General features: G+C 34.2%; 1 protein-coding gene across 3 annotated transcripts; it reads left to right on the top strand.

The window, feature by feature from the left end:
- Positions 1 to 3,903: 3,903 nt before the first annotated feature.
- LOC100777675 (rop guanine nucleotide exchange factor 14) lies at positions 3,904 to 10,979 on the top strand. Of its 3 annotated transcripts, none has more exons than XM_006599057.4 (8): positions 3,904 to 4,138; positions 5,098 to 5,234; positions 7,924 to 8,319; positions 8,555 to 8,709; positions 8,802 to 8,876; positions 8,965 to 9,234; positions 9,668 to 10,015; positions 10,273 to 10,979. In XM_006599057.4, exons 2-8 carry the CDS (start codon positions 5,156 to 5,158, stop codon positions 10,618 to 10,620), a joined length of 1,671 nt encoding a protein of 556 aa, XP_006599120.1. In that variant the 5' UTR covers positions 3,904 to 4,138; positions 5,098 to 5,155; the 3' UTR covers positions 10,621 to 10,979. The 3 variants fall into 3 exon arrangements, with proteins under 3 accessions (XP_006599120.1, XP_006599119.1, XP_040866215.1); XM_006599056.4 differs by having other exon boundaries at positions 5,085 to 5,234; XM_041010281.1 differs by lacking the exons at positions 3,904 to 4,138; positions 5,098 to 5,234 and adding an exon at positions 7,358 to 7,445.
- Positions 10,980 to 12,040: the final 1,061 nt, after the last annotated feature.

Here is a 12,040-nt window from a genome sequence, read left to right as displayed (position 1 = left end):
CCCGGTACACCACACCAAAATAGTGTATCAGAAAGACAGAATGGAACTTTAATGGATATGGTTAGGAGTATGTTAATCAATTAGACTTTATCCGTATCCTTGTGGATGTATACCTTGAAAACTGCCATGTAGTTGTTGAACAGGGTTCCTAGTAAGGTATTTCCAAAGACACCTTTTGAACTGTGGACAAATAGGATACCTAGTATAAGGCACCTGCATGTTTGGGGTTGCCAGGCAGAAATAAGGATTTATAATCCGCAAGAAAGAAAATTGGATGCAAGAACAATCAGTGGATATTTCATTGGTTATCCAAAAAAGTTAAAATGGTATATGTTTTATTGTTCTGATTATAGTATGAGAATTGTCAAAACTGGAAATGCAAGGTTCATTGGAAATGATGAAATCAGTGTGAGTACAGTTCCACGAGAAATGGAAATTAAAGAAGTTAGAGTGTAAGTCCTTTTAGCTTATGCCTCTAACAGTAAGGTGATTGCTCCTTCAGTTATTGCTACAAAATTAATGAAGAAGAGCAACACAATAATGAACCCATGATGCATAATGAACCTATTATGGAAGAACCACAAGAAGTAGCATTAAAAAGGTCTCAAAGAGAAAGGAGACCAGCTATTTCGAATGATTATGTGGTATACCTACATGAAATAGAAACAAACTTAAGCATTAATGATAATGATCCAGTTTTGTTTTCACAAGCTATAAGTTGTGATAATTCTGAGAAGTGGTTAAATGTCATGAAAGAAGAGATAAATTCCATGGAACATAATAGAGTTTGGGACCTTGTAGGATTACCAAAGGGTTGTAAGAGAGTTGGTTGTAAGTGGGTCTTCAAGACTAAACGTGACTCTCATGGCAACCTTGAACGCTACAAGGCTAGACTTGTTGCTAAGGAATTTACTCAGAAAGATGACATTGATTATAAAGAGGCATTTTACCGGTCCCACGAAAGGATTCTTTCAGGATTATTATGGCATTAGTATCCCATTATGACTTGGAGCTACATCAGATGGATGTGAAAACTGCCTTTCTTAATAGAGATTTAGAGGAGAATGTTTGTATGGACCAACCAATGGGGTTCTCAGTTGAAGGAAAGGAACACATAGTGTGCAAACTAAAGAAATCAATATACAGTCTTAAAGTAAGCTTCCCGCCAATGGTATTTGAGGTTTAATGATGTCATTGTTTCCTTTAAATTTAAGGCAAATACTGTTTATCAGTGTATGTATCTGAAGGTTAGTGGGAGTAAGGTTATTTTTCTAATTCTGTATATTGGTGATATCTTGCTTGTAACTAACGATCTTGGTCTTCTTCATGAGACTAAGAAATTTCTCTCTAGAAACTTTGAAGTGAAAGATATGGGTGAGGTAAGCTATGTGATAGGGATAGAAGTATTCCATAATAAATCACAAGGATTGTCAGACTTATCTCAGAAAGTATATATATCGATAAAGTACTAGAGAGATTCAAGATGGAAAGGTGTTTAACACCACCTATTCTAATTTAGAAGGGATACTAATTTAGTCTCGCAGAATGTCCTAGAAATGATATGGAACGAAAATAAATGAAAGATATTTTGTATGCATCAGTTGTTGTTGCATCTGAAAGCTGAATTTGTAGTATATTTTGAGGCTACAATTCAGATTAATTGGTTGCGGAACTTTATTTCAGGGCTTGGAATTGTCGACAGTATTGCTAGGCCGCTGAAAATGTATTGTGATAACTCCGCAACAATATTTTTTGTAAGAACGACAAGTACTCTAAGGGTGTTAAGCATATAAAATTGAGGTACTTTGTCGTGAAGGAAGGAGTTCAGAAACAAAGAGTATTAATAGAACATATTAGCACAAACCTTATGATAGTTGACCCTTTGAATAAGGGATTATTGCCCAAGACATTATAGAACATGTTGAAAGTATGGACATTATTGTTATTGATGATCATTAAGTGTAATTTACCTTAAGTAATTTTGCTGACACTCTGAGCTCAATTATGATATGTTTCTGATTACCTGTTATCTATGTTTGCATGCATGTTTGTGTTAGAGTAATGTTAACAGGTTTTGTCTTAAATGAAGACATTATGTTGGACCAATTATGTACTCCTAACTAATGGTCACATTAAGGAGAAGACTAATTTGTAGTACATGGAAGGGACTATGTCGATTAGATGATGTACAACCGCCATAACTCAAATTGGTTCTTATTCTTAATCATGAAATTATGATGTACCCAATGTATAGAACAATTTAGTCAATTTTAATGCGCATTATGTTAGTTAATCTATTTATTTATTTAGTCCATAATGTTTATTAATATCACATGAGCCAAGTGGGAGAATGTTAGAATTTATGTCTCATGTGAGAGACATGTGACTTATGTAGGGACTAATAAGTAAATAATTAACGATTAAGGACTAAATTGTAATTGGGCTTAATAGGAGAAGTTTCTAGGGTTGACTGCTACTTGATGGGAGTAGTGGTTATAAAAGGGGCTTAATACCCACTAACGTGAAATAAGGTCCCCTTCCTGACCAGAAAAGTGTTCTTTCTCACTCATAGCCATCACTAACGGAGAGAGGCAGAAAAGAAAGGCCAAAGGAAGTGAAATCTTGTTTCTCTCCTCTTTCAAGAAAATCAAAGTGCACCGGAGAGAAGTTCCTATGGAGAAAGGTACAAGTCTTCCTATGGAGAAAGGTACACATCATTATCTATTGTTGTTTATTGATTGTCTGTGAGAACCATAGGTTTCAAGATCCTGTTGTTTCCTATCATTGATAGTCTAGGAAACCCCTTAAGAATTTTTACATGAGAAACCCAGGTTGTAGACGTATCGTAGAGGAAACTAGGAAGAAAGTTATTTGTGGTTGTCCAATGTTTGTTGTTTGTGTCAGAAGTTGAGGCTTTTGAAGGTAGAATTTAATACATGGAATAAAACTACATTTGGAGATGTCCACCTCCAAGTCTCCAAAGCTCAACAGGCTGTTAATAACCTATAGCATAAACTAGATACTCTCGGACACTCATGATTTATTTGTTGAGGAGGCAAAGGCGCACTTGGAACTTCAACAATCCTTAGATACTCATGAATGTTTCTGGAAGGAAAAAGCACATGTGAAGGAGACACAACTTATATAGACATTTTGATTCCGTGTATTCAGTAGTCATAGTCATGAATGCTTACAATTACTTTTTTGACATTTTTGTTACGATAACTAACCAACGAAAATTAATAATTTATTGTATTTTTCCACTTTTAAATACTAAAATTTAAATTTTTATTATGAATTTATTAAAAATGACTATTTACCTTTAAGCTAACCCATTCATTTAAGTAATTATGTAATGTAGATGCATTAATTATTCTAAAAATGTAATAAAAATCATTTAATATGACTCTTAAATTCAAATTAGGAAAATTCAATTAATAACCTGTACGGGGGCGACAGATAAAAGCATTTATGTGGACAATTTTTAAATTCAAACTCCTAAAGGAGATTGAAAAAAAAATTGATTAACTCGGGCCAACTATTAAATGAGCTTCAAATATATTTTTCTATTAAAAAATGAGCTTCAAATAAATCTTTGTCCACGTGTCACAAACTGAGCTCGTTGAATTTTTAATTTTGAAATCCATAGAAAGCCTATCACGAGAAAGTTGTTTTTTCGCCTTCGAGATCCTAATACGGCGTTATCATTGGGCCCTAAGCCCCACTATCTTCGGTCCCACCATAAAACCTGCGTCCCATCATCGTGACCGTTCACGCGAACCAGAGCGTCATCAGGCATATGGACCCGCTGATCGAACGGTCCAGATACAGCAAAGACGCTCTTCTCTACGTTACCCGATGCACCATTTCTCTTCTTTTCTGTTGCATTTCATCATTTTTTTTTGTTCTGCTTTTCATGGTAAGTAATTCTTCTTCTTCTTCTTCTTCTCTCCTAGTATTAAATGCACACCCATACGCCATTACTCATTCTTCGGTTCAATCTCTCTTTTTCCGCTGACAAAATTTGAGTCCTTTAAAATGCCACCACTACTGTGAAGGTTTGAACTAACAAACAATAGAACGATACTCTCTTGTTGTACGAGTCTGCAAGAAGATCCACTATTTCAAATTTGCTCAGGTTTTTTCTCCTTCCACTCTCTACTTTCTACTTTACCCTTCAGTTTTATGTTCTACTTTTTCATTTTCGGGTGGCTTCAGCTTAGTTACACGCTGCGTTTTGATCAAAAAGGTCTAGCTGATAAAGTATGGTGCATAAGAGTCATAAATTCTTTAATACTGTAATTAATTCTTACTGAAAAAAAAAACGCCGCATTTTGATTCCGATTTCCGACATTATTTTTTTGATAGAATTTGGTAGTTTATTTTTTATGGACAAATGTTATTGTTCGTTATTTTGATTGAGAATTCAAACTCACAATCATTTCCTTTCTTCCTTCTTCCTTCACCACCAAACCATTCTTACTTCACTTCGTAGTTTCTGTTGGAAATCATCTTCGTCTTACAAGTCAAGTCGATTTTATAAGATAAGTTAAACTTAAACTCAAAATTTTAAGAATGTCTGAAAAAAAAAAAAAAAAGCTTCTTGCAAAAGTAATTATATATCTGAAACTGAAAATGTGGGAATGAAAAGGTCGAATCTGCCTTGCACATGTTGCATCAGACCACCCATCCTTCGCTTTCTCACACTTTTTGACCATGGCTTCTAAAAAGTGACATGAGGTCGTACCTTTTTCAAACAGTGTACTTTTTTTACCTTTTCTTTTAATTTCTCTATGATTGTTTATTATTTATTATTTATTACTTATTACTTATTATTCAATGACTAATTAATTCCCGTTTGACATACAACGTGACATGTAGCTTCTTTTTCTTTTTCTTTTTCTTAATGTTTTTTAATAGTGTATGACGTATAGTAAGGTTTGAACTTTGAATAGCTTTGTATAATACGAATATCTTATGTGCCTTGTTTGGACACAAGGACCTTGTTTTTGTTTAGTTATTTTGTAAATTTTGTTTATGTACATGAAAATAATTTTGGGATATTTTTGTTGGTGAAACAACAGTGAATGTTTTTAGTGAAGCCTGAATTGAAACCATCATCATCGTCAAATTGGAGAGGCACAAAGAGAAAAGCATGTCGTCGCTGATGAGAAAAAGACTAGCTTGCTGCACAAAGGAAGCCAAAATCAGCATTGATTTTGATGAGCCAGAAAGTAAGTTCTTACTCCCTATTTTACTCTTGTAACTGTAATCTTCTACTCTCTTTTTTTTTATATCTTCTACTATTTCTTTTTCGGGAGAAAAAACGATACTTCATTATTACATTAGGAGAGTTAAAATCTTACGCGCAAAAAAATCCTTGTTTATTTGGTTCGAGAATTTTCTAAGTTGAAAAGTTGTGTATTGTATTAGTAATTTTACTTTAAAAAGAAGGGTCCACTGAGGGAGAAAATAATAAATAGTATGTCAAGTACTTAAGTGTACCCATTAACCAAATTTGAATCTTTCCATTTTCGACCCGAGGGTCTGACATTTGTTTCTGATTTTATTATTCAATGAAAATAGATATTTGAATTTGAAATTTGACGTTTTTATTCGGTTACTAATAACTAATATTTCTCATATGTTTATCAATATTTTACTAAGTTCGGCTATCGGCATCTTCCTGTTTGGACCATAAGTACTAGCTTTATTTCCTACCTCGACTCATTAAAATATATTTTTTTTCTTTCACCAGTAACATTACATGCTTCCTGAAATAAGCCCTTCTTACTTATTTTTAAAGCAAAAAATAAAAATAAAGAAAAAAGAATGTGGTCTTGCCTGTGCCATCCTATTAGAAAAGGACAACGTTAGTAGTTCATCAAGTTTACAGCATTTGATTTGCTTTCTCAATTGAAATTTTCTTGTTCGATTAAATGGGTTTATTCAAGAGCAAACTAAAAAAATGACAAGAATATAATGGTTCTGTTTGGATAAAGTCAGAAATCCTTTTGAGAATTTTTTTACTTGAAAATATAAAACTTTTTTAAATAAAAAAAAAAAAACTCTATCATTTCTAGTCTTATATCCAAACAAATTCATTGTATTAGCAGAATTTTAGAATCTATCTATAACTTGCTAATTATTACTAAAAATAACACAATCTTTGGTTTTGGAAAACAATGTTTTCATCTGTATTTTATTTTTTACTTAATATATTTTTATTTATAATTGTAAAAATACCACTATATTTTTAGTTTTATAATTTTGTAATAAATGGTATAAACATAATAAATAAACAGTCTAAAAACTTAAAGCATACATTTTCCCAATCCAAACTTTAGAACAAAAGAGGGAACTTGAAAACATTACTTTGAACTGTTTTCTTTCTATTTGTAAAGGACCCATGTGTGGGGATTATCTTCTCTTTGGGTTTCACTTATCTCTTGTCCTTGTTGTTATTATTATTATTATTACTTGATCCCATTTGAATTGGAAGTGGTTGTTGTGTCCCACTCCCACTATTCCATTCTGTCATATCACCGGGAGCTTATGTTTTCCATTCAGAATTTTTTGTTTCACATGGTATTGGTTTTCAGTTTAGATGATCCATTGTACTCAATTTTCTCCTATACATCCTAAAATTTTCAAAATAAAATATTTTTTACTAAGCTTAGAAATCAGGCTACCCAATAAAAATCCCAGAACAAAAAAATATATTTACATTTTAAAATCTTTAACACATGAAATTGAAAATGTAATTCTAGTTTAAATTCAATCAAAATTAGAATTTTATTACACAAAATGCAAGGTGGAATACACGGTAAAAATAAAAAAGAAATAAACAAATTAACTGATGATAACATTTGCATCATGAGAACATACGTGCTCCATTTACAACGTGGACAAATTTGACCAATGGTTATACCCTTCTCTATGGTGTGAACTTGAGGGTGAAACAGATATAGTTTAAATTTAGGCAGAGGATTGAAGTTTACGAAATGTGGTCGATTTCCGGTGGCGGCCTATGGTGGTTGACGTCAGTGGTTGCTAGGAAGAGATTTGTTGGAGCTATTATCTGATATAGAAGATGTAAATTTGACTTATAAAATGAGATTAATCTAACCGTTTAGAGTTATGGTCCATTTTGGACCATTTAAAAATACTGGTCCACAGAAATAATGCTCTTAAAGTTATATTTTTTTTAATGCACTTTAAATTTATATATTATTGATATAAAAAACGAGTTTTTATAACACTGGCGAGGATGACGTATATTCTAGTCAATGTTGCAGTAGGTTCATTAATTTGTTAAGACGACCAGAAGAAATGTTTGACCTTGTACTGGGAAAACGTTATAAAATTCATCAGAATATCTGTGAAGGCGAAATGGTGGAATTTCAATTGATAAACTATTCATGCTAAATGAGAAATTGAGAATGGTAGAAGAACTCTACATTTTTTAAGATCCTAAGACCTAAGTATTTGAATAATTTTTTAGGTGTTAAAGATGTTTTTGCCAATAACTTTGTAAAATGCTGCCATGTTAGTTCAGTTATGTTTCTGAAGTAGCTTCTCTTTGTGTGAATACGTATGAGAAAATATATAACTTTTCACTTAAACAGCACAGGCTAAAAGTCATTTTTATGTTGACATACGTATGAGAAAATATATATCGCTTCGTTGTAAACATGTTGACATATTTCCAGTTTCACTTTTATTTCTTCATATGCTGCTTACTTGCAGTTTTACATTGTTTTGCATATCCAAGATCAATGAGAATATATATTCTTTCATTTTTGACATTTAAAGCGAGATAGATGTTCATTTTGTTCTTGAGGATTTGGATTTTGGCCATACTGCTAAATTCAACCATAGCAAGTGCTGGAAATCATAATTATGAATTTGTAATGGTTTCAGGGATTATGACATATAATGGCCTTGATAATTGCATTCCGGATAATCGATCCTACGGAGATGAAAGCAGAACTAGCAGAGGAGATGGATGTATAACTGATTCATTCAATGATGATGATGACTCCAGCTCTTCATCCAGCAAAGATGCTTTTGGATCATTCTCATCAAAATGTTTTGCAATGAAAAGAGATGAACAAGAATTGGAAGAGTGGGAAATCGCAGAAAGTCCTCAACATTTCTATGTTAAAGATAAGTCCGCTTTTGACGTGGCCAATTGTTCAGATGTAGAAGCCATGAAAGAAAAGTTTGCAAAGCTGCTTCTAGGAGGTGATGTTACAGGAGGAGCTAAAGGCCTCAACACAGCTTTGGCACTGTCTACTGCCATCACAAACCTTGCAGGTTGGCTATAAGTGCATTTTGATTTTACACTATCTTTTGTTTTCATTGATAAGTGCATATAGTTTATAAAATTTATCACTGGAAAAGAAATGGACTGAATGCCTTTTCAAAGCTTTTAGGGTAAAAATCATAAACACAATTTCTTAAAACCTATATACAAATGTGATCTCATTTATGTTGTTTCTCTGGTTACCTTTTTTAAGCCAATTTGAAAGTAAGATGAAAATATATGCAGTCACAGTTTTTGGTGAGTTGTGGAAGTTGGAACCTCTATCTGAAGAGAGGAAGAGCAAATGGCGACGAGAAATGGGCTGGTTGTTGTCTCCTACCAATTATATGGTTCAGTTAGTTCCCGCTAAGCAAAATGGTGCCAACGGTGGAATCTTTGAGGTATCTTTTATTTGAATTGGAAACGAAATGGGGGAATATTTTCATATATTAACACATTGCAGTAAAATAAGGTAGCAATTCTCTTTGAACAGATAATGACCCCAAAAGCTCGTGCAGACATCCAAATGAATCTTCCAGCACTTCAGAAGTTGGACTCTATGCTTATTGTAGGTCACCTCTTCGTTCTAATTTAAGACCATCAAACGTTCTGTTACTTATTAGATTGTGACATATTTTTGGTATTCTGGTTGACAGGAGGCACTAGACTCAATGGTGCAAACTGAGTTTTGGTATGCAGAGGAAGGAAGCCGGTCAGCAGGGAGGAACACAAGCGGACGGCAAAGCAGAAGATGGTGGCTTCCATCGCCCCGAGTACCAAGAATGGGGCTATCTGACATTGAAAGAAAGAGGCTGCTTAATCAGGGAAGGGTAGTACAGCAGATATTCAAGGCTGCCAAAGCTATCAATGATAGTATGTTGCTTGAAATGCCCATGCCAACAATAATTAAGGATGCACTTCTGAAGGTAATCAACTTTGAGGGTTTGAATTTATATGCTTTTAGCCTCAAGAAAATTGCTCTCCATTAGTGTGATAGCAACAAAATAGGGTCTTCTGTGTTGAAAGTAGAATGGAATTTAAGGTGTGAATGTGAACATGATGATGAATACAAAGGAGTTCTTATGTGGTCTATGTATGTTTAAGACTGAATGGGGTTAATGTTGTAAAGTATGATGTTGAATAAAAGGAAATTATGATGTAGTTTAAGGAATGTTATTGGCATTTAATCCGAGCTTAATTTCATGCACAAGAAAACTGCATCTTTAGATATCCCAGATCATGAAGATTTATTTTCTTTGTCAAGAAATATAGCAATCATTATTTTGCTAGGTAGATTTTTTTCTTTATTTGTATTGTGATTTTCATGGCATTGTTTCTAAATCTGTATCTATGTTTTAGTCTGGGAAGGCAAGCCTTGGAGAGGAACTGCACAAGGTCTTGATGGCTGAATCGAGTTCTGGAGAAGAAATGCTTAAAGCTCTCAATTTGAGTTCTGAACATACTGCCCTAGAGACCATTAATAGATTGGAAGCTGCTACATTTTCATGGAAAGAGAGAATTATACAAGAAAATAGTGGAAAATCCCCCGTTCGAACCTCGTGGTCTTTCATGAAGGACCCTATGGCAGGTATAGATAAGATGGAACTATTGTTGGAACGTGCAGAAACGCTTCTAAGTATGCTTAAAGCAAGATATCCAAACCTTCCCCAAACATTTCTGGATGCTGCGAAAGTTCAATTTGGCAAGGTGAGTTTCATAGTAACAAATTATATAATTCTTCATAGTCATTTACAAAACTGTTAAAAAAATTTCTTCTTCACCCTAGAAACTAAAAACTCCATGTTAAATAAACTTGTGTCTACTAAAAAATGAATTAGATAAATAGAAAAGAAAACCAAGATATCTAAGTTGTTGGTGACCACAAGTTTCTCCTTAATCAAGGTGTGAAATTTCATGCAATCATTTAGTTGTAGTATTAATTTCTTTCTCTCTACTTTTGGTAGGATATTGGGCATTCCATTTTAGAAGCATACTCAAGAGTTCTTGGAAGTTTAGCCTTCAGCATACTGTCTAGAATAGCAGATATATTGCAAGAGGATTCTTTAAGCAATCCCAATACACCAATTTCAGCAAGTTGCTCTCCTGGGATAAATCTTTATGAAGCTTGGGTGGTTGGTTCGCGTGTCAGGCACTCGTTAATCGATAAGATGAACGAGGTAGATGGACAATATTGTGCTTCTAGTTGTGGCAGTACTTCTGACATAGAATTCTCATCTACTCATGCCAATGCTAGTAACTCTGTACCCGCCATGCCAAGCCGTGGTCGATTGTGGTGCATTGGTAGAGGCTAGTAAGAGTGTATATCCTCAAAATTCCTCACAGTGGCTTTGAGTAGTTGGCTTTTGTAAATGATAAGTATTGTTAGTGTTACCATATTAGCAGTATGAATAGAAGAAGCAAACTGACAGGTTTGCCTTACAGATTTTGGGTGCTTTTGTTCCCTAGGAATTTTGTGTCTTGTGCACAACAATTCCAGTCGTAGATTCTGAATATTGTATATCCTAGTTTCTTAATGGCTAAGCTAACAATTTGAATATTTAAAGAGGAATGTTGGCATACCTTTTCATTTCAACAAACTATTGTTGATAAAAAAAAATTGGACTCAACAAAATTATGTGGGTTCTACTGTCTATGTAATGAGTTTCATGCATATGATGTCGTGAGTTCTAATATTTTTTAGCTAACAAAGTGTGATAGAGAGGGTTTTTCTAACATTTCTTTTAAATCATACTACCTCCTGTACTATAGGTAAACAAATAACCGATTTATCAAAATCAGTACAAGTGGTTAATTTAGTTATTTTTAATTATTATTGCGATAAATTAATATTTTATTCCAAAACTACCCCTAAGATTAAATACTACACGCCAATGATAGCACTCAAAATCTAATGATAGAACTAATGGTGAACATTTTGTATCCGCATTGTTTTTTAAAAAGAATGAGTAATGATAAGGCGGTGGGGCCAAACAACATACCTATTGAAGTGTGGAAAACTCTTGGAGATAGAGGTCTTGAGTGGCTCACCGAACTCTTTAACGAAATTATGAGGTCAAAACGCATGCCGGAGGAATGGAGGAGAAGCACGTTAGTGCCAATCTATAAGAACAAGGGGGATATACAAAATTGTGCAAATTATAGGGGAATCAAACTCATGAGTCATACCATGAAATTATGGGAAAGAGTGATCGAACGGAGATTAAGAAAGGAGACTCAAGTTACTGAGAATCAATTTGGTTTCATGCCGGGAAGGTCGACCATGGAAGCGATTTATTTATTACGGCGGGTGATGGAGCAATATCGCATGGCCCAACAAGACTTGCACTTGATTTTTATTGACTTGGAGAAAGCGTATGATAGAGTGCCTAGAGAGATTTTGTGGAAAGCTCTAGAGAAGAAAGGGGTTAGGGTTGCATATATTCGAGCTATCCAAGATATGTATGATAGGGTATTGACTAGTGTTAGGACACAGGGTGGAGAGTCAGACGATTTTCCCATCACAATTGGTTTACATCAAGGGTCAACCCTTAGCCCCTACCTTTTTACCTTAATTCTGGATGTCCTCACGGAACAAATCCAAGAGATAGCGCCGAGATGCATGCTTTTTGCAGATGACATAGTCCTCCTTGGAGAGTCGAGGGAGGAGTTGAATGAGAGGTTGGAAACTTGGAGACGAGCTCTAGAAACACATGGCTTTCGCCTAAGCAGAAG

The sequence above is a fragment of the Glycine max genome, chromosome 16 (genome assembly GCF_000004515.6).
Source record: "Glycine max cultivar Williams 82 chromosome 16, Glycine_max_v4.0, whole genome shotgun sequence".
Taxonomy (NCBI): domain Eukaryota; kingdom Viridiplantae; phylum Streptophyta; class Magnoliopsida; order Fabales; family Fabaceae; genus Glycine; species Glycine max.
The sequence above is the reverse complement of the archived record's forward strand: the minus strand, read 5'-3'. Positions and strand labels throughout refer to the sequence as shown.

What these genes read in the sequence shown, in the direction of transcription:
- LOC100777675 (XM_006599057.4), top strand. Translation starts at nt 5,156, where the DNA reads ATGTCGTCGCTGATGAGAAAAAGACTAGCTTGCTGCACAAAGGAAGCC. An exon ending in AGTTGGACTCTATGCTTATT is followed by an intron (nt 8,877 to 8,964) that starts GTAGGTCACCTC and finishes TCTGGTTGACAG; the next exon opens with GAGGCACTAGACTCAATGGT. An exon ending in TTAAGGATGCACTTCTGAAG is followed by an intron (nt 9,235 to 9,667) that starts GTAATCAACTTT and finishes TCTATGTTTTAG; the next exon opens with TCTGGGAAGGCAAGCCTTGG.